The sequence below is a fragment of the Phaseolus vulgaris genome, chromosome 10, assembly GCF_000499845.2.
Source record: "Phaseolus vulgaris cultivar G19833 chromosome 10, P. vulgaris v2.0, whole genome shotgun sequence".
Lineage (NCBI taxonomy): Eukaryota > Viridiplantae > Streptophyta > Magnoliopsida > Fabales > Fabaceae > Phaseolus > Phaseolus vulgaris.
The window spans coordinates 2,381,540-2,405,354 of NC_023750.2; the positions used below are offsets into that span (position 1 = coordinate 2,381,540).

Below are 23,815 nucleotides of genomic sequence, written 5' to 3' on the forward strand. Positions count from 1 at the left end.
ATAGGTTCTCTCTCTGTACCTAATTTCAGTACAATCATAAGAAAGGATGACCTAGGGGCTAATTCTCCAACGACTCTAAGTAGGGCTGACGTGGACAAGAGGATTGGGCTTCCAGAATTGGCCCAAGATGGTCTGGTCTACGCAACCTGTGCGGAAAAGGGAGGGGGGTGCGAAAGGAAAATTTTTTTGGAGGCCTTGTCGAAATCCGGCCCAACCGTCTATAGTGAGGAGAAACTTTGGAATGGGTCACTTGGAAGGCTGCCCACATCTGAAAACTTCATTTCTCTTGATGAATTAGAGCAGAGAGGTCTTAGTGGGATTGACAAAGTCACCTCACACCAAGTCAATGCACGAAACAGAGCAACATCCGTGCTCCCCTCTATTTCGTTTGAGGTTACGAAGGAGAAGAGGAGGTCTACCCCGTGTACGACGAATTTGGCAGCGGAAGGAATTGCAGACCTAGAGACTCAAATCTCGACGCCAGCGGAAGGGAATAAAGGGGGTTTTCACGGTTCTTCAAAGTCCGTATCGAGGGTGGAGGATTCGTTGGGTGAGTCACAAGAGGGGGAGGCAAATCAGTCATCCAAGCAACACTTCCTTGTAGTCGCAAAGAACAAACACAAGCAAAAGTAAAGCCAATTTCACTCAGATTCGAAATCTTGCAGAATCAAAGATACATATCTTCCGTTCGGCATGCAAAAGAAAAAGGGGATCCAATTGGTCGAGGATGAAGCGAACCACCAAAAAAAGCACGTATGCAATTCGATCAATTCTAATTCGTTTGAAACGATGGATAGGAGAGTGTTCTGGGTGGGAGAATCAAGCAAGAGCAGTAAGCGGGACGAACGTAAGAATATAAGGTCAACTCTATCTCAAATTAGTAATTCTGTTTCTGATACAGCCATTGATAACTGTAATAGTTTATTTTGGTTGAAACATGGAAGCCTTGAAACAATTAGAGTGTGGGAGTTGGCCAAACAGTTAGGGGCTTCTTGCGGGGAAGAAGGAAAAGTTATGGTAAGCCTAGAGGAATTGGAAAAAAGGGATAGGTTTATGAAACTTAAAAGGAAAGCAGGGGAGGTTTTAGGTTGTTAATGAGAATTCTCTCTTTAATTGTGAGAGGGTTTGGGAACCCTGTAAAGTGGAGGTATGTTAAGGAAATTATTAGAAAGGAGGGGATTAAAATGTTATGTTTACAAGAAGTAAGAATGAGTAATTTTAGTCTAGATTTATGCTGTAAGTTATGGGACGATAATGAAATTGATTTCTTATACAGTGAGCCAGTAAACGAGTCAGGGGGTATTCTTATAATTTGGCACAAAGTGTTCTTCCAGTGCAACAGTAAAATCATTAACAGAAGGTTCATAGTGTTCTCTGGATTATCTAAGGAGAAAAGTATCCCTGTTGTTATCGTAAACGTGTATTCTTCCTGTATCATACATGAGAAAACACAAATGTGGTCAGAATTATTGGAGATTAGGCAAAGGGAACCTTGTAGGTCTTGGTGCATATTGGGGGACTTCAACTCCATAAGAAACGAGAAGGAACGAAGGGGGGTTAATAAAGTAAGCGGCAATAAGAGAGAAATGCAAGGTTTCAATAACTTCATTGATAATATGGAAATGGTGGATATACCCTGTATTGGAAGAAAATATACTTGGTATAGACCTAATGGCAAAGCAAAGAGTAGGCTTGACAGGTTTTTGATGTCCTTTGAATGGTTACAACACTGGCCAGGTAGTAAGCAATACGTTACAGAGAGACAAATATCTGATCATTGTGCGTTAGTGTTAAAATCAAATGTGGCAGATTGGGGTCCAAAACCTTTTAGGTTTCTTGACATTTGGCAGGAAGACAAAGAGTTTGTTAACTTTGTAAAAAGAAAGTGGGAAAGTTACCTGGTTCAAGGTAACGAAATTTTGGTGTTAAAAGAGAAACTAAAAATGCTAAAGAGTGACCTAAAAGGTTGGAATAGAGATGTTTTCGGGTATACTGAAAAGTCTAAACTTGATATCTTGAGGAAAATACAAGAGTTGGATTCGAGAGATGATGAGGAAGGTTTGGATGAAAACAAGATCATGGTAAGAAGAGAACTCTTGAGCCAGTTACAGGTTATAAATGAGAGAAATGAATCCCTATTACAGCAAAAATCAAGAACATTATGGATTAAGCAGGGGGATTTAAACTCTAAATTCTTTCACACTTCTATCAAATGGAGAAGGATGAGGAATGAAATAAAAGGTATGAATTGTAATCTATCTGGGAGCTGGGTGGAAGAACCAAACAAGGTAAAAGAGATGGTTTTGGATTTCTACAAAAACAAGATGTCGGCCACCGAAGATATCGGTGTTAGGCTGGAAAATGTGGTTTTCAAGGAGATATCCGTTTCTGAAAATAGATTCTTGACTGAACCGTTTGATGAAAAAGAAATAAAGGAAGCCATCTGGAATTGTGATAGTCATAAAAGTCCTGGCCCAGATGGAGTAACCTTCAGCTTCATTAAAAATAATTGGAATATCTTAGAAAAAGACATGTTGGGAGCTGTAAAATTCTTTCATAAAGAGGGGATGATCCCGAAGGGTTGTAATGCGTCTTTTATAATGTTGATCCCAAAATCAGAGAATCCCCAATCCCTTGAAGAGTATAGACCTATTTCTCTTGTTGGTTGTTTGTATAAGATATTGACGAAAGTGCTAGCTAATAGGATTAAAAGGGTCATTGCCAACGTAATAGATGAGTCACAATCTGCATTTCTGTCTAATAGAGGTTTGTTAGACAGTGTTCTCGTATTGAATGAGGTTGTGGATGATCTGAAAAAAAGGAGAAAGAGTGGGGTGGTAGTGAAACTTGACTTTGAGAAGGCGTATGATTCAGTAAGTTGGGATTTTTTATTTTATATGATGCAAAGACTAGGTTTTTGTGGGAAATGGGTTCAGTGGATTAGAGCATGCCTTGAATCAGCTACAATATCGGTTTTGGTAAATGGTAGTCCAACAAAGGAATTCAAACCAACTAAAGGCCTTAGACAAGGGGATCCGCTGGCGCCGTTCTTGTTCCTGATTGTGGCACAAGGATTAGCTGGGTTAGCAAAGCAAGCCACAAGAAAGAATCTGCTTTCGGGTATTAAAGTGGGGGGTAAAAAGGTGGAGGTAAATTTACTACAATTTGCGGATGATACCCTTTTCGTATGTGAACCAAATGTGCAGAACATCATGTGTATCAAGGCTATTCTAAGATGCTTCGAATTAAGCTCAGGTCTCAAAGTTAACTTTCACAAGAGCAAGATTGGGGCAATTGGAGTAGATAGGTACGAGGTGAAAATGTATTCTGAAATCCTCCATTGTGGTCTAATGGATATCACATTCACCTACCTAGGGTTACCTATAGGTGGCAATCCATCTAGATGTTCTTTCTGGGAACCAGTGTTATTAAAGATAAGAAAGAAGCTGTCTGTATGGAAGGGTAGGAATTTATCCTTTGCGGGAAGAGTCTGCCTTATAAAATCTGTTATCAATGTCGTTCCACTCTTTTATCTATCCTTCTTTAAAGCCCCAACTGGAGTGTGTAAGGAAATTACTAAGCTACAACGGAAATTTCTGTTGGGGTGGGGAAAGGAAGGGAGGAAAATCGCTTGGACTAGTTGGGAAAATATCTGTAAAGCGAAAGAAGAGGGTGGTCTTGGCATTAAACGTATCGACTTGTTTAATAAGGCTCTCTTGGCAAAATGGCTATGGAGGTTAGATTCCACTGAGTGTGGACTTTGGAAGGAGGTCTTGGAATCTAAGTATGATTTGAGGAGGTTATTGAGATCATGTACACCGAATCGAAATAAGTTCACATCTAGATGGTGGAATGATTTATCTAAAGTTGGACTATCAGACCAAGGCGACAACTGGTTTAAACAGAATACAAATTGGAAAGCTGGAAAAGGGGACAAGATCAAATTTTGGGAAGATGAATGGCTAGCTATTGGCCAACTCAAAGCAAGGTATGAAAGAATGTACAACAACTCTGTGCTTAAAGACAAGACTATCAGAAGTTTTGGCAGATGGAATATAGATCGGTGGGAGTGGATGTTCAGTTGGAGAAGAGAATGGTTTGAATGGGAGAAGACTTTGGTAGATGATTTCATGTCAATAATATCACTGGCGTCATTTCAACCAGATAATGAGGATGTAAGGTTATGGAACGACCCCCCATCATACTCTTTCTCGGTTAAATCTGCTTATAATAAGCTAGCTAATCACAGGCAAGGGGGGGTATCAGTGTTTGGTTCTCTCTGGGATCTGAAGGCAATGTCCTCAGCTTTGTTCTTTGTATGGAGAGCCCTTTCGAATAGGATCGCGACAAAACAGAATCTGCGTAAGAGGGGTGTGCCACTAAGGGATACTTTATGTGCTTTATGCGGAAGGGAAGAGGAGACTTCTATGCATATCCTTCTCTTATGTAGGGAGTCAAGTAAAGTGTGGAATATGTGCTTTAGTTGGTTGGGAATCTGTTCGGTGAATCACAACGTGTTGAATAATCACTTCGAACAATTCTCTAGCATCTGTTTTAATAAGGAAGACAATAGACTTTGGATGAGTTTGTGGGTCTCAATTGTATGGACTATATGGAAGCATAGAAATAGGGTCACCTTTAATCAAGCAAAGGTAGATGTAGAGGAAATTTTTACTATGGCACAAGTACAATCATGGGTTTGGATGAAACATAAAGATAAGAGAGTCACTTTCTCCTTTTCGGACTGGATTCTATCACCTTTCACCTGCATCAATATGGTAACAAGGTAAGTGCGGTATCTCTGTCTTTTTGTTCGTCTAACCTTTTACATATATCTGTTCGCAAATTACAGGAGTCCGGATAATCTTTTTTACTTGATGAATGTTATGGTCAGATGTTTTGTAATATGCTTGTAGAAGTTATCTGTCTTGATTCAATGTTTTAGACTTGTGCGGTGGGAAGGTTATCTTTTTTTGATGCAGGCTCAGCTGTGGGGAGCAGAATTTTGCCCAGTAAAAGGGAGTAGAAAGAGAGGAGGTACTTTGAAGGAATAGGAGTTGTTTTATGTTTTTTATTGTTATGTAAGGTGGAGGAAGAAAGAATCACTTTTTTGTGGGGAGGCTTTGGCATGAAGATGAAGACTAAGCTGGAAGTGGCTTTAAGATTAATGTTTTTATAAGAATTTCCGAACTGGTGTAGCTACGAAGGGTTATTTCACTATATGCTTCGGTGTTAGTCTGAGATTGGAATTGTAACCTAGTAATAGGGCTCTATGTAACCACTGGTAATTTTTAGTTGGGATGTTAGAGTACAACTTTTTTAGGAGTAGCTAAAAGAGTAAGGAAAGTCCGATGTGTGTATCTATACTAGGTATTAGGATACCATTATGTTGGTGTGAAGACTATTATGCAGGCTGCTGGGGTTGTTTGTTTTCTTGGAGCCAATGTGTGTTTGGTCAAGTAGTTTATTTTAAATAGTTGGTAGAATTAGTTTTATGGTTCTTGTATAAGGGTTGAGACACCCCTAAAGTGTCTCTATTTTAATTTAATTAATTCTTTGCTGAAAAAAAAAACAAAAAAACATAAATGAGATGTCAAATTGTATAATGATGCACAATATAAAAACTTTCATTTAAAAAAAATGTCCATAAAAACTAAGGCGGAAAATGAGTGTAGTCGACCCAAACCTAAAAAAATTGTTTGTTTCGTAGTTAACTTTTTAGTTTGATATAAACTCTATTTTCAAATTCAATATTAGCCTAATTCAACTCAGTAATGTTAGTTTGATTTATTAAAAAAGAACCCTTCAACTTCAGTTAATTTACGAGGCTTCAACTTTTCTATAAGTTATTTTTTTCATATCACAATCAATATTATTTTATTAAAAAAGCACTTCATCATTCAACTTTCAGTTCACGTATATTTGTACTACCAACTAGGTCTCCTAAGTTACGTGACTATAGCATATTCATAAATTACTTAACGCGTATACAATTCACTATCTGTAGTGTGTACATAATCCTATGATCTAGCCATATTAATTAACCAATAAAAAAATATAACCCTCTTTTAATTTCCACCTCCCTTAACCCCATCGAATTAAACAACAGAGAAAAAATGAAAAAAAAAACATATAAAATGTCTGTCGTATGACAGAAGAATTGACTTGGGAACAAATTAAAAACTGTAATATCATATTATTGCATTTTGCTGTAGAAACCATAATCAAATCATCAATCATATTAAAAAACTTCTTAAATTAGTTAGTTAATTAATTAATTAATTATCTAATGAATCCTTAGTTCCCATTGTCCAAACGCGTCCTCCAATGGAATATTCAAAACCTAAGATCCTTCGAACGGGCTTCCACCACACCCTATATATAAAGTTCTCGACTTCACCACACCCAATTAGTCATACACGTAAACACCAACACCAAAAACCTAAGCAAGTAAGAAAGTGGTGGTGATCATGGTTGCTGCCACCATGGCATGGCGTAACAAGGCCGTGCCGGAGGAAAAAGCCCTCGGGATCAACGCCTTCGATGCCGGAAAAACCATGTGCCGCCTCATCTCCCTCTACCACTCTCTCTCCGATCAAGAAATCGCCAAGCTCCATCACGAGGTGATCAAATCGAAAGGAGTAACCTACTTGAATTCCCACCATGAATGCTTCCTCCTCAACCTCGCCGCCGCGGAGCGTCTGGAGGAACTCGACACTGCGGCCGACGCCGTCTCGCGGCTCGGTCGGAAATGCTCCAACAGCAGCCTCGGACACTTCGACCTTGTTTACGCCGACCTAAAGCTCGGTCTTATCGATCTCCGGAAGTTAGGTTACGGTTGCCGCAACAGTCATAAGATGATCTCCAAAATGGAGAAGCTTGTCTCTTCTACCGGGAGTCTTTATTCCGCCATGGAATCCATGGGGAAACTGGAGATTTCAGAGAAGAGGAGGCAGAGATTGAAGACTAGTGATTATAACAACTGGACCAAACAAAACTTGGAATACTTGAATGAGGAGATAGCATGCTGTAGAAAACAAGTGCAGCATTACAAGGAAGTTTCGTTGTGGAATCAAACATTGGACAAAACCGTTGGAATCATGGCTAAGGTAGTTTGCATTGTCTACGCTAGAATCTGTTCTGTTTTTGGAGGGTACATTGCTAATTGCAGCTGCTATAATATCAATGGTGGTGGAGACAGTGAAAACGGTAGTTGTTGCTGCCTCTTGGAACACCGTGAGCTGTACAAGAAGAACTACTGTCTCTACGAAGAATCACCTCAGAAGCCTGTGATCACAAGATCGGGTCCAATTCCAAAGGGTAGTAGTAACAAAACCGGTGTGATTCGCTTCTTGAACCGTGGAGTTGATAGGCCGATGAATGGCGTTAACAATAGGGTTTTGAGGCTGGCGCCGCCGTCGACGGTGGGCGGGGCGGGGCTTGCGGCGAGGTATGCGGAGGTGGTTTTGCTTGCGGAGCAGTGCCTGCACGCGCCGGCGAAGGTGGGGGAGGATGCTCGGGAGGCGTTTTACGGGATGTTGCCGGAGAGGGTGAGGCGGAAGGTGGCGGCAAAACTGAAGGGGCGGTGGCGGAGGGGGGAGGAGGGGGAAGCGCTGGCGGAAGGGTGGCGGGACGCGGTGGAGGAGCTGCTGGAGTGGCTGTCGCCGGTGGCGCATGACACGGTGCGGTGGCAGGCGGAGAGGAGCGTGGAGACGGCGAGGTTTGAGGCGAGGACGACGGCGCTGCTGCTGCAGACGCTGCATTACTCCGACTTGGAGAAGGCGGAAGCCGCCATTGTGGAGGTGGTGGTGGGTCTGAGTTGCATATATTGGTGTGAGAGAACATGAAATAACAACACAAGAGAAACTATTACTAGTCCCACATCACATAAACCCTAAAACTTTTACATCATTCAAGATCTCATAGTGTCCAACTAGTCTTGAGTTAAGAAGTATGGTTTTAGATAGTGGTTATAATATTAGTAGGAAAGTAAGATATAGTCATGGAAGAAGTTTGAAATTTATGTTATGGGGATGAAAATGTATTGGGTTTTTGGTTTTTTGAGTCCTTTTGATTAACTTGATTCTTTAATTTTTTTTATTTTTTTATTTTGTATAATTGCTAATTAGTGTTGACAAATATATGCTAATTAAGAGTTAGAAGATATTTTAGAATAACTCCAAGTGGAACAGAGTTTGTTACTCCCTAAGTGCAATTATTGAATGATTGAGCAAACTTAGCAAAGTGGGTTTGGTCATATATATATATATATATATAATATGGAGTGATTTGTTGGAAGCTTATGACAGAACAGAGATGAATAGGTGATGGAACTTGGACACCAAGTTAAGCAGGGGAAGCCAGATGCCCTACCTGGGCCCCATTCAAGTTTTTAATGATTTTATATCCTTTAAAAGAATTAAAATCTGTTCTTAAATACTTAAACTTTAAAAGATATGTACTATTTTAAAAGAAAAATAAATAAAAAATACTGAAAAGTTGATTAATTTTTTTTATCTTTTTTTAGTATATGAGTTTTAGTTTAGTCTTTTTTATATTTTTGTATTAAAAAGTCTTTTTTATATTTTTGTATTTTTTTAATAATATTTTTTATATGATGACAAATAATTGTTGTTATTCGTGTCAGCCTAACTGAGATATCAAGTTACATAATAGTCTAACATGATGAAAGTTTTTATTTTAAAAAAATATGTATTATTTTTTCTTAAACACTCCTGTACCTCAACCTATTTTTTTTTTTGAGATTATAAATATACTTTTAATCTCTCTAAAGTTAGAAAGTTTTTATTTCAGTTTTTTATCAAAAAGAAAAATAAAATCTTTGCCTTTTTGTTTTTATAAAATTTGAAATAATTGCTTTTATTTTTAATATATATATATATATTTTTTAATTTATACAAAATATTTATCTTTGGGTTTTATGTCTATAAAATTTTAAATTACTGTTTTTAGTTCTTAATATTTATTTTAAGATAGCCGCATAGTTTTATATAACAAATTTGTAAGATATTTTTAACATAAAACATGTTAACATTATTTTAAACAAGAATAATTTGAGATGATGACTTAACTTTTTGTTTGCCATATAAGAAAACAATTAATGTCATATAGTATTAAAATTCAAATTGATAGTTTATAGTTTTAAAAGAATCAAAAGTTTAAGAAAATTATATAAAAACTAAAAAAATAAACTCACTCATTTTATAGAGACTACAATAATCAGAACTCACTCATTTCATAGAGAATAAAAACATATTTGAATTAACCTTATAAAGAAAAGAAATAAAATTATTAATAGTCCACAATAAAAATATTAAGCTAGTTTTTAAAGCATATTATAGTTACCTAGTAGTTGTAAGATAATTAGATGTTGATTATTATGAATATTTTAGAATAGAATAAGATGGGTTGTGATTGATTAAGTTGAAAAGTTAAATATTAAAGTAAGAATCGAAAATGGAATACTATGAGATGGTGTGGTCGTTGTGGGGGCCTCCTTACAAGAAGGTGGTGGCAGCCTTGCTCCAAGAAGATGGCGGCTGCGCGTTTTTCAGTGCGACTTATTCATAATTTATTTTTAAATTATAATATAAAATTGATTTTTATTTTAAGTTTAATTTTTTTTTAAAAGTTAATAATTCTTTAAAACAAAATTAATAATTATTTCACTTATAAAATAGTTATTATAATAATTTTTATTCTGAAAACATGCGAATCAATATTAAAAATAAATGATAATAAAATAATAAGAATAAGAAAGATTTAATAAAAAAATAAAAAAAAAAATAAGGATGATCTATTTTGAAGTCTTAAACTATATTTAGTGACTATTTTTTTTGTCCTATATTCTCTTTTTTTTCTCTATACAATTTTTTATTTTATTTTGAAGATTGATGATGAATTTTTTTTGATTATAAACAACAAAAAATAAAATAAAATGAAGCGTGAGTATATCAAGAGAGAGGGGAGCTTTATAAATCTATATACAAGTAAAATTTGGATAAAAAACATAAATCAATTTTTTTTATAATAAAAAACAAAAAACATATTTAACTTAATTTTATTTTGTAATCTATTGATGATACTCATGAATTTACCCTTTCAAACTCTTCTATTCTAAATATGAAATCCAAGATACCTTTCAAACTCTTCTATTCTAAATATGAAATCCAAGATAGGAGATGGTACTTTCTACATAAAAAAAAAACTTACTTTTTTTATTCTAGTAAACATTAATTTGGTATTAGTGATTTATGACTTTCTTTTCTTATTGAACTAATGTTTTGTTTGGATCAGGGGAGTGAAAATTATGAGAGTGGATTTGAAGGGAAAATGTGAAAAAAGTTAGAGTGTTTGTATTAAGATAAATAGAGTGGAAAGTGTATGAAAAGTTTATGAGTGATGTGATGGATGTGATTGAAATTTTATTTTTTTTAATTGATAAAAATGTAAGTTTAAATATTTATCCTTATATTTAAAAATTGTTGAACAAATAATTTGATTGATTATTTGTGAATTATAATTGTTTTGAAATAAAATTTTATTTTTGGTAATTAAAATATTATTTCTCGTATTGTATTAGAGCTAACTTCGAAAAAAATTATAAATGATGTAAAATTTTCATACCATGTTTACTGTTGTCAGAAACTTTATTTAGAAAAAAAAGTTGTAATTTGGTTTATTTATTTATTTAATTATAGTTGTATGCAATTAAAAGATTATTTTTGTTACTATGTTGGAGCATATTATTTTTGATATTCTATTGGAGATATAATTTGATCAAGTAAAATATATTTATGAAATAAATAGTAAATGTAATAAATTATAATTTAAAGCAAAATAGATGGATAAAGTCTGTGTATAACAAATATTATAAATGTGCATAAAGTTCATGTCATAATTAATATTACAGATCCGAAAAGAAAACCACAAATGCATAATAAAAGACAACCAAATTTATACATAGTTTAGGGATTTCTAGTCATTATCTTCACAAGCTTTCTCATTCGTCGTTCGAGAGACAGGCCAAAGAGTTGTTTCACCGCATTAGGATAATCACACAAGAAGTTGTAACGGTTATCCAACAAATTTTCATCATGTAACAAGAAGTTGTAACATTTTCCATATATCAGATTTAGAGTATTGGAAAGTCAATATACGACGGAGTGTGCGCGTGTATTAATGAAATATGGAGTTTCGTTCTTCTTTTGCAACAATATGGCGTTTGTTATATTGCAAATTTTCTTCTGTAACATTAGTCATTCGTTGTGATGACAAAGCGATAACCTCAAATGAAATGGCCTGTCGCTCAACAATATGACATAACCTATCTGACTGATCGCTACCCTTCCCAAGGATATCAATTAATCTTTAAACTCTACATTAAAATGATGAGGTTGAGTTCAAATTGAGATTGTAATGCTGTTCTCCCACTGTGGCCGTTAGCACGATCAAGTCCCTATATGTTTTCCATCAAGTTGTAGTGCCTGATGGGTTTAACGTGCCACTTTGCAGCTATGGGTTTTTTCTGTTCATTAATGAAAAGAAATACATTGATATTCATAATTAATGGTTAATGTATACGATAAGTCAACATCAGGTTGAATACGTTACCTTTATCAACACATCACACACTTCATCCTCAGCCTAAAATTTTTTTGAGCTTTAAATCCAAGCGAAACCACTTAGTCTACTAAATAGATCATGGATCTCACGCCATCTGTCCTTAAGGCTTTTCTGCCGGTTCTTCACATGATTTTTTTTCTAATCCCTACCAATCCACTTTGATGTAGGGATTTAACGATGTTTGTGTAATCCTGGGTCGTCCAACTATCCGTCAATGCGATTACCCATAGATGCCTCATCGATCATGGCATTCAGTAGTCGAAAATCCATTTCGGTAGTCCATTTTTTGTGTTCACGGATACCTACAGATGACTCCTGAGCAATACCCTTCCCTCAATCCATGATAAAACCTAATAAAAAAGATTGAACTTTTGCAATAAAATAAAAATTTCCATACGTAAATATTAATAAAGGTGGAATGTCAACATTAAACAATGAAATTGTTCTTACAACAATATAAATATAAGTTCACGGATGTTACATAAAATTAATTATTACAATAATCTGTCCATATTTCATTTGCTATAGTATATCCCTAATTTGTGACCCGAGTCTATAGTCATCTTCACGAGTTTGCGAGTGTGACACATCTACATTTCCTTGCATTAAGTCACGATCAACTTCTTCCAACAAAGACTCATCATTATCCACCCCGCGATGAAAGTTATGAAGAATACAACATGCTAAAACAATATCGGTCATAGTGTCTGTTCTCGCCAACAAATCTGGGTCGGGTCTTGATGATGGACTTTGGGGTAGCCTTCCAATACTAACACTTTGCGATGTTGGAAATCACAATGAGGGGAGCTTCACTTGTTGATAAGACTCTGACGATCAAGTTAATGAGAGCATAAATTATGAGTGTAGTGTATGGATTAGCAGTTACCTTTGTTCGGGATATTGAATCCCTTTTATAACACTCGTATATTCTCCTTCAACAGTTAATAACCACACAATAATTCATTAATGTATCCCATTTAATTTAGGGGTGTTGATAAGCAGAGTATCGTCTCTGACCATTTATATTTGTCGGATTCACGATAAATGTGATTAACCGATTCAGTTATATGTTAGGTGGTTTTTTTGTTTCTTTGTTGTCCTTTGATGTATTTGTTAGCTATTAAGGTCAATCTCTTTTGGGGCCATTTGGGCCTGTTATTATTTGGGTCGAGTCATCTACTTGGGCTTTAATTAAGTGGGACAAAAAAAATGCGTTTAAGTGCTCGGGTCGGGACCCAAGCACGTCCGAACAGTACAATGTCCACAGAGTAATGAGGTTTTATTTCGCTAGCAATAATTGGGAATTGTTTTTTTAGGACACCAAATGTTCTTTCGATAACATTTCTAAGTGAGCAATGACGATGATTAAATAACTCGCGCGCATTTTGTGGACATCTTCGAGAATACTCTTTTAAATGGTGTCGAACTCCACGATATGGAGTTATAACTTGGGCTTTGAGCATAAAACCAACGTCTCTAAGGTAGTATTTGCCTACAACCATCCATTAACACTTATTACTTATAAGTAATGTCACCAAATGAATATTTATTGCACTTGTAATGGAGCACTAAACTAACCTTATGGAATGACCAATGGATCCTCTCGTACAAATGCATCCTTAAATATCCTAGAATCAGAGGCTACTCCTTCCCACTCAGCAAGAACATATGTGAATTTCATGTCAAAACGTGTAAAGCTAGTTGTTTCCATTACAAAAGTACTGATTCTCCATAAGTTCTGACTTTTCACAACTCTCCGTCAATTATGGGTTCTTATTTGTGTACCCGAGTCCACTGTGCACCACTGACCAACGACAACCACCATCCACGCACTACGACCAACCACACCCACCGACCACCACAAACGGACCACTAGCAGCGGAGCCACACACCACCACAGGACCAACTTGCACCACATAACACCAAACTCCAAGAACCTCTTCACCAAGTCCAAACTCTTCACAACACACTCACCTCCTCCCTCAACTCAATCCTTTCATTCACTCATTAACCACCATCTTCATGACATTCAAAGGCTAAGGGAATCTCTACTGCATTTATCAGCATGGAATGTGAAAACTATTCAATGACATGCTTTGTCTGAAAAATCATTTCTCTGTATGGAATATAAAAATTGTTCAATGGTATGCTTTGTTTGAAAAAGCAAAGGATAATATTGTAAAAGCACATTTTAATAGTGATTTTCTTGCAAATCATTGTAGTGCTTCAAAGAATCCAAATACCTATTTTCTCACATTTCCTCGCCATTCTTTTCACATGAATTGTTGGATACAAACAAAAAAAATTATCTCATTTTCTTTCCGAGTAAATCGTAGTCACCGAATACAAACAATGTCTAAAGGTAACAAAAGGAATATAATAAATAAAATATCTGGTTAAATTGATCCTACTAAATACATGTAATGTTTATAGAATATTATTCATAATACTAGTAAATTTTGTCATCGTAAAAATAGTTTTTTTTTTTAGATTTAATTTGATATCAATTACGTTGCATAGTAGTGATTGACTTTATTACCATAAAGTGAATGGTGAAATTGCTCGACAATAAAATATAATAAATAATTTTTAGTTCCAAAGGTAAGAAGAATAAAATGAATATTAATGAACTAAATTAGAGTATGAGTCGCCATGAAATTTGCCTAAAATCTAAATCTTTTTTGGACATGATCTTGCTAGAGGTTGAAATCCAAGAGATGACATGATTTGGGCTTTCTTGTATTGGGCTGTAATTGGGTTCTTTTATATTTGGCCCATGCTTGTTTAGGCTAACTCACATTTAATTAGAGGGAGTTGCGTTTTGCACCTCCATATTTTCAAACGTGAAAATCCGTGTGGTGGTGAAATGATAAAATTGTTTTTGAAAAGATACATTTTGAATGGTACATTTTAAATGTATTTTTCATATTTATAAATATTTTTTAGAATGTATAATGTGAAATATATTTTTATTTTATATTCTGAAATATATATTTTAAAATAAAAATAAAAAATGTAATTTCGTATTTCAGTACATTCTAAAATAAAAAATACATTTTAAGAATATATATTTTGAAATACAAATTTAATATTTTAGAATGTAAATTCTAAAATATAAATTTTGAATTGTAATTTTTAATCAAAATTTCTAATGTTCAACACTAGATTAAAGTATTCGGGTGGAGAATGAAATACCTGAAATCCAAGTTTCATGTTTTTCATTCGTGCAAAACTTCATGTTACATATACTATATAAAAGTTTAAATATTTGTTTTTAATTTATGGTATTTCTTAGCTAAGAATCCATGATTAATTTCTCAAGTACTGAGATCCATTTAAAAGATTAAACCTCTTCTCACAACTACTTTTTTATACACACCAATATAAGAATTGAACCCCTAATCACTTTTTTTTATCAGCAACCCCCTAAAAACATGTTTAAGAAAAATAGTTATTAGGCAATCATATATACCATATTATATTTATAAATACATTTTAAAGTTAAAGTTTATACAAAATGTTAGTAATCAATTTATTAAAAAAAACTTAATAGCCATATCAATCTTACCTTGAAATAGCTTTAGAAACATCAATCTTATCTTGAAATTTAGCAAAATTCCTAATACGCCATATCACCCAAATAGAAAAAATTATCACAACACGCTTAATCAATTTAACTAAAGGACTACATCACTCTTAATAAAAGAAAGAAAATCATTCTTATTTGAGAAATGAGAAGTAAAAAAAATCTGTCGAACCCAATTTCAAATATGCAAAACATTAGAATATTAAAAAAAATTAAATGTTGAATAGATTTCTCATACTCATAAAGCGTACATATATACAAACCTTTATTTTAAATAGGCTGATTCTTTAAAAAAAAATCATCATTTCATTAAGGTTAATATTATTTTTTATGATAAAAACTTATCAAGATTATTAATCCCAAACTATAATCCCAAACTATTTATACTTAGAGTATTGAGATTATCTCGTGTAGGTCTAACAACAGTAAAGATGATTGATACACTTTTAGTTAAGCAACCAACAAATTGCTCAAACAATATACATAAAATAATATCATACATATTTTTTTTATTCCACTTGAATCAAAACCAAATTTCTTTCAATTCAAGACATCTTCAAAATAATATAACTCAGAATAGATATGTTTTACAATACTCATGTTTTATAATAATAAATTTTGTTTAACAACAAAATCAACTTTCACCACTAACCAAGAAAATTACTAATCAATCCACATCAAAATATTTTACATATATAAATTACAAATAATTTAAATTGATGTATGATTAAGAAGTATTGTATAACTAAAAGATAAAAGTTAAGGTAAAATAAAATCATCAAATAAAAACTAATTTTATAGATAAAAAATAATTAGTTGCTATATTAACTAAATTAAATATTATTTTAAAAACTAGTAAATTATTGATATCTAAATTAATTTTTATTATTAATAAATAGTTTCTAATTACCCATAAATTAATTTGTTTGTACCCTAATTTCTTGAAGACTTTTAACCCCCAACTAATGCTGCTATTCTTAATAGTTATCCACATCCCTCTACCTCATTTAATTCAGACAAATTAAACTGAAAAAAAAATGTGAATGTGAATTTGGCTGGCATTTGCACAATACTCACTACCCATTTATTACACATGTTCCAAACTTTCTCAACATAACAACCAAGTTTTCCATATTAGGAATATGATTACTCTCCATGCCAAGTGTTTGTACATATGATATTGCTTTCGTTTCGTTTCTCAGATGACAACTCCCAATTATTACATTCTCTAGCTTTTTCTTCTTTCCTCCATACTCATTCATCTATTTCTTTCTTATGAATAACAACTTTATTTTCTATCTTTTAAAAATTAAGAGAATTAATGTTTTTCTAATTCAAATCAAACCCTTAATAACTGAATTTAAGCCTAACTCAATCTTATAAAACCAACTCATAAGGTAAGGTTTGAATTCACTTATATAGTATAAAATGTCATTATCTCTAGTCGATGCATTACAAGACAATAATGAAATAGAAACCAATTTTTAGAGATCAAAATAATTAATTGCAATAATAACTAAACTAGAGACCATTTTAGAAACTAAAAAAAAATTAGTTTCTAAATTAATTTCTATTATTGTTAAATAGTTTCTAAATTGGTATCTAATTAACAACCAAAGTTTTTTCTACCAAATTTAGAAACTAAATAAGTAGAGTTAAAACCTTGGTTGCTAATTAGATACCAATTTAGAAACTATTTAACAATAATAGAAACTAATTTAGAAACCATTTTTTTTAGTTTCTAAAATGGTCTCTAATTTAGTTATTGTTGTAACTAATTATTTTGGACTCTAAAAATTAGTTTTTATTTCATGATTTTCTTGTAGTGATATGAGATCTTTAACACATCTTTTCACCGAGACTGGGAACTTGACATGAAGCTATATATTTATAGGTGTTCAATAACAAATGACCTAATAAGACCAACAAACTCTTGCTAGGATAGACTCTAAATAACTTTGGTATTATATTAGTTTTATATATCTCATTTAGAGAAATGAAAAATAAACAAGAGAAAAAAAGGAAAAAAAGAAGATATATTTTATTAATTAAATAATTATTATTCACTTATTCAGAATATTGAGTACTCTAATTAAGATCTAGATGCATAGATGATATGCGTCGACTAATCAGAAAAATGTTTTAGATGGACCTATTTAGTATATATTTTAACATTAATATATTATTTATTATGCATTACTAAATGGAAAATAAAGAATTATGTTTTTAACGAGTTACTCAATTTATTCAGTTTCGAATCATAGAATGTACTAATATTATTTAGACACATTAATGCTTAGTCAACAATATTTTAAGGATATGTATCTTTGAAAATTAATAATCCAATATAAAGAACATATTATATATATATATATAATGAAAAAAATTATATATTTAATAAGTAGGAAACAACACATTATTGAAATAAATAGTTTGCTACTCAAAATTTCATATACATTTAGTTAAGAAATTAAATATCCCAAATTAACGAACCATAGAATAATATAATGTAAATCGAAGTTGGTACTTACTTCCTGACTCATATAATAAAAATAAATAAATCTTAAAATAAGTGTTATTTTAATTTTTAATATAATACTAATTACTTTTTACTTATACTTTTAATAATATTAATGATAAATAGTAAAATTATAAACAAATAACTGATAATAAAATTAATTTTTCAAAATTAGTTTTCTCTTACTTTGTTTACTGTATAAAAAACTATAATCATAACAATTATGCAAGAGAAATAGAATAATTAACTCCTCTTTGTATTAAAAAAAACCCTCTTATTCCTCACATTCACAATGGAAGTATAAATAAATAGGGCACCTATGAAAGAGAAAGAGAGAGATAAGAGATATTGTAATTTATATGGAATGTAAGTGAGCTCGTGATCATAGGAACTTGCCCCCATGCAAATATACTTCACCTTAGTTGTCATACCAATTATAAACAACAAATCATCCTAGACAATACCAACCCCCAAACCACTGGAATTTCTCTTTAAAATAAACTTCTCATTCTTTAAAACACTCATTTCTTAGTTATTTTTTCCCCTCTACTACAAGAAAATCATTAAATAGAAACTAATTTTACAGACAAAAAATAATTAGTTACTATATTGACTAAATTAAAAACCATTTTAGAAGTTAAAAGAAAATTGTTTTTTAAATTAGTTTCTATTATTGTTAAATAGTTTTTAATTGATGTCTAATTAGCTAATATAATTTTTGTTATAAAATTTAGAATCTAAATAATTGGTAGTTAAAAGCTTCGTAGCTAATTAGACATCAATTTAGAAATTATTTAACAATAATAGAAACTAATTTAGAAATAATCTCTAATCTAATCACTGTAACAACTCATTATTCTTGGTCTCTAAATTTGATTTCTATTCGATAATTGTTTTTAGTGGTTATATGTTGAAAACCTCTCCCAGATTACAAATAGATTGAGAAATAAATTTGGGTTGAGAGAGAATAATTTTGAAATTATATTTATTGAAAAAAATAGAAACCAATTTTAAACAACAATCAAGTCATAACTAAATTATATATTATTTTAAAGACTAAAGAAATTATTAGTATATAACGTAATTTTTATTATTAATAAAACTTATATACTATAGTTTGTAGATTGATATTTAATTAGTTATTAAAGTTTTAACTATCAATTAATTTAAATTCTAAAATTAGTAACTAATTAGATACCAATTTATATAAATTTTATTAATAATAGAAATTACTAAACATTTAAAATAGTATATAATTTTGGTTAATATAATAATTAATTCTTATTTACTTTTAAAATATTTCTATTTAATATTTTTTTTATGATGGTTTCAACATGAAAGTTGTAAACTAGTATGTCAAAAAGTAACATTTTCCTTCTTTTTCTTTCTAGATTTCTTTTTTTCATTACACTGTATCAGAGATCTAAGAAACATCCACATTTCTGTGGAACAGCATATCCAAGTGTAAACTATTTTTTGGACAAAACAGTTGTGAACATTTTTCAATGGTAACTACAGCTAGAAGCTAATCATGTTCACAACATGGTATCTACTGCTACTCCCACAAATTTATATGAAATCTCAGCCACTAAGTTCGTATAGTAATTCATTCACTCACTCACTCACTCACTCTATAGTCCTATTCTATATGCAACTCTTGAAGTGAATAGAGAAACGACAGTTTCTTCCCATGTGCACTTCTGCCACTGCAACCCAAAACTTCACTGATTACTCTCTGTTTATATCAGACCTACCCATCTCACAACCCCAAAAGAAGACAAAAACCCACCAACTGCCTTTAAGAACCCCCCCTCTTACACAAAAATAGCACCTCCTTACTTATATTATACTTGTATTGTATATGCCTCTCACTTATATGTTTCTATCCCAACCACATGCAAATTGAGAAAACCAAACACTTAATTCGATAATAGCAGATGCCACATCCCCTCCTTCCAGATCATTAAAGCCATCTTCATTCTTTAGCTTACAAAGGAATTTAAATGTTGGCTGTGGCCTAAGGTTTTCACTGTGTATTTGTGTTCATGTGAAAGCTACGTTTGAATGATCATGCTAGGTGCAAATGCTCATTTAAGTCAAAAGGGTGTTCCATCAAATTCCCATTTAAGGTAAATATCACAAAGAAATTCCCAGAATGCTCGCCTTCTGTCCTGCAGCTATTTATGTGACAAACTTCACCACCTAGGGTTAGAGTTTATAGAGGAATTTGGTGTTAACTTTTCATTCTCTACAATTCATGACTTTACACTCTTGGTATAGTTGGTAGATAAGCGACTCTCTCAAGAATACTAGCTAAAGTTCAATTTCTTACCGTATGAATGAAAAAAGAGAGACATTTTAAGAGAGTTTTTGAATTATTTTTGGTGAATACACTAAGAATTTCTCTGTGATAACATCAACTTGTGGATGCAATAAAATTTCTTTTATTAAAAGATATCTACCATACTAATGCACGGATCCCTTAAAAACGTCGCAGTTAAGTGTGTTTAGACGATAATAATACTAGAATGGATGATCATCTGAGAAGTAATCGTGTTGCTCTTCTTTTAAATAAAAAAAAAAAATATTGTGTTCTCTTTTGGTAATATCTGTATATGGAAAGAATATTATAGTTATAGAATGTTGAAGGAATATATACCTTCAAAAGTGTATAGGTACGTGTATACCAAATTCTCACACACATACACAGAAGAAACCAAAAACTTGCGTAGTTAGCGCCTGTGAGTCTGTGAGGGGAGATAATATTCTGTGTGTGATTATTAAAATGCAAAAGCATATTATGATAGGCAATATTTTATGGGGGAGTAGGTGGCAAATTTTGGAGGGATTTAGAAGAAAGGTATATAGAAAAAGGTGAGAGAGAGAAGGAAGCAAATGGATTTGTGAGTAAGGGATACAAGTAAACACAACAGATCTGAGGGTGATGAGAATAATACAAAGGAAAAGGGAATCAATGTTGGGATGTATCTGACTTTATGCGGCTGTGAAAAGCTCAATCAGTGTGTTTTCAAGGGTTAGTTTAGTTCTTTGTCTGATGGAATGTCAGTGAGGTACCAAATAGGAAAAAGGGTTCACATTATTCCATGCACTTCTTATCACTTTCACTTCCTTCACCCCTTAAACCCCACGCAAATAATGCCCTAATCTCACTACTATTTTAACACTTTTTACACACAGTACATTCTCTCTCTCTCTCTCTCTCCAACCTCTACAACACTGATTCCATATGCCTACACCTATCAGAGATATGGGAATTTGAAATTCATGTATTTAACTAAGTTGTCCACATGCAGAATACTGAACTACAGAAGCACTGGCTTTGTTCCATTATCAGAAGACCTGCTTGTATTGGTTTTCTTCATTGACAAAGGAAATAGAGAGAACTCTTCTGTGGATGAACTGGGTATATATATATATATATATATATATATATATATATATATATATATATATATATATATGTGGCTCAAGCAAGATATTCCTTTAGCCATAAAAACCCTATTTAACTTTTGAATGTGAACAAAATAATTACCAATGCAAGAAAATTTGAATCGTATTTTGTTGGATAATATTAGACTTAGCATATGTTTTAGTGTTCGAGGTATGCAGCCAGGTAAATGTTTGTCTTTATATGAAAACTTTGAGAAGATCATAGTAAAAATCGATGGAAGCATCAAAGTTACAAAGTCATTTAATCTGCAACTATTAAAAACAATCCACCGTTTGGCCACTATCTACTAAAAGGAAGTTTACAAGCCTGTCAATATAATTGCAGCATTGTTATGACGAAACTTTGCAGATATATATTCAGAGGCCCTAAGGAGATCCAATCAAACATGATGAAAATCTTCCTTAATTGTGAGGTATTAAAAGAAGTGAAAACAAACTAGGATGAACATAAAAAGAGAATAACCTTATATTCATTAACATTGGGGTGGTTTTCTATTTATGCTACTTGCTATACCTTGGACCTGTAACCAAGCCTTAACTCCAGATCTAGCTCTTCCAGTGAGCTAGGGCTAAATTCAAGCATCTTTGGCTGCACATCATTTCTATCAACTGAGCTTGACTTTGGGGAAAATGGCGATGAGGAAGCATCTGTTTTCCTCTTCATGCAACTCATATGATCTGCCTCTTTAGTACTCTCAAACTGCAAAAATGGGTGAGTACTATACACAACTGAATTCAGGCTCATATCCCCATCAATATCATCACTACCCCAACATCTAGAATCTATTATTCCCTTGGAGGGTTTCTTGGTATCAGCTTGAGGATGGAACTTACATGAATATAGTCCCTGATCTTCAGCTAAATTTGGCCATGTTTCGGAAGAATTACTGACAGGAGAAATCTTGTGGAGAATAGTGGAATCATAAAATGGAATCATGGTTTCCTCTCTGGAGTTACCACTATTAAGCGATGGAGCCAATAAGGCCTTGGAATGTGAGGGTGAAGAAGGTGAAGCAACAAAATCAGGATAAGAATTAGGTTTAGTTTTTTTATAAGCCAATCCACAAACAGGAGAAGGGTATAGGTAATCATCCAAAGAAGCAAAAGGACTTTGAAGTGGCTTATGGAGTTGAGTTTGAAGGTCATGACATAGAATTTCATTGTGGGGGCTAGAGGGTTGTTGCTTTAGTCTTGCTCTATCCCTTCTATGAACATTCATGTGGCCACCTAGAGCCTGCGCTGACCTAAACTCTCTTCTGCAAAAGCTACAAGAGTATGATCTTGGAGGCCATACGCAGCCACCAAGAGAATTAGCAGCATCTTCTGCAAAAGCTTGTTCTTCCCACGAGTCACCATAGGAAGGGTTGGCTGGTGAACTAAGACTAGAGCTCAAAGAGTACTTCCTCTTTGTCCAACATTGACCCTGTTCCATTGGAACACAACCACAAAATATCACCCAAAACCCTTACAAAAAGAACAATATAGAGAAGAGAAAGGAGTGGATATCTATGGATGAAGAGGGTTATGCAAGTGATCCCCCATATTTAAGCAAGGAATTGAGAGTCACATGAGTCTACTATGTTGGATCTTAGATAGGGATTACTTGAAGGAGGTTTTTGTGTGGAAGATGAAGTGGTGGGTACTCTAACCTTTTTGGTGTGTTGTTTTGTGTTTGGTTTTCCAACCAAGTCAAAGAAGAGACACCAGAATGAATGATAGTACTCACAAGTTCCCTTATTTCTGCTTTTTCTTTGTGAGGAGAAGCAAAGTAGTAGCAGCCATGAGTTTAAAAGTTACCGATGTGGGACCTCTAATGTCTTACATAACATGAGATGAGATGAGATGAGAGGTGGGGTGGCCACTGTAGTACTGACTTAACTCAAAAAATCTGACTGCAATCTCCTCAGAGAGATCCACCACTGTGTTGTCTTTTTTTAATATACTTGCTTTTCATTGTACAGAACATTTAATATATAGGGTTTACATCTGTACCTTTTTAATAACACTGATAATAATTTTATCATAATTGTAACCTTCCATAAGTATATATAATTTTTACCATGTCATTGTAACTCAAATCACTTTATGATTCAGACAATCACTTTTTTATTTATTCATACAGTGATTATATTTGGATATTTTAAATCTTATATAGATGAAAACCCTATTAAAGATAACTAATACAATTTTAATAAAGATTAATTGTAATAAAACTAGTAAATACTTCATCCATATCCTCATTCATAGGAGAAAATAAATCCTTTTCAAATTAATGGATTTTACACCAAATATTATTTATCCAAATATACTTTAACTGGTTACAAGCTTGGCTTCTAGAAAAATTGGAATTAATGAACATTGGGTAAAAATAAGTAATTTCTTTTTCTAATCTTACAAAGTTTCCTGCTATTGAGGTTAGGTTATTTTATTCATTGTTTGATGGACTGAGGTTATCTATTTTCATATTTGTTGAATTTAGCTTATTATTTTAATTTAAATTCTATGTTTGATAAAATATTGTACTTTTAATCTTTAATAGAAGAATAATCTTATATATTTTAAGAACTAGATTATTATAAATAAAAATTTAGCAT

At 32.9% G+C, this 23,815-nt stretch overlaps 2 protein-coding genes across 2 annotated transcripts; one reads left to right on the forward strand and one right to left on the reverse strand.

Annotated features, from left to right (window-relative positions):
• The first annotated feature begins 6,172 nt into the window (after nt 1-6,172).
• LOC137819369 (protein PSK SIMULATOR 1-like) lies at nt 6,173-8,095 on the forward strand. The gene has a single exon (XM_068623189.1). The coding sequence runs from the start codon at nt 6,471-6,473 to the stop codon at nt 7,845-7,847; it is 1,377 nt and encodes a 458-aa protein (XP_068479290.1). The 5' UTR covers nt 6,173-6,470; the 3' UTR covers nt 7,848-8,095.
• Nucleotides 8,096-21,438: 13,343 nt separating this feature from the next.
• LOC137819524 (zinc finger protein 10-like) lies at nt 21,439-23,112 on the reverse strand. Its single transcript, XM_068623402.1, has one exon. It carries the CDS (start codon nt 22,651-22,653, stop codon nt 21,730-21,732), a length of 924 nt encoding a protein of 307 aa, XP_068479503.1. The 5' UTR covers nt 22,654-23,112; the 3' UTR covers nt 21,439-21,729.
• Between the last annotated feature and the right edge of the window lie 703 nt (nt 23,113-23,815).

Excerpts from the sequence above, each read along its gene's own strand:
- LOC137819369 (XM_068623189.1), top strand. The coding sequence starts at position 6,471 with ATGGTTGCTGCCACCATGGCATGGCGTAACAAGGCCGTGCCGGAGGAA.
- LOC137819524 (XM_068623402.1), bottom strand. The coding sequence starts at position 22,653 with ATGGAACAGGGTCAATGTTGGACAAAGAGGAAGTACTCTTTGAGCTCT.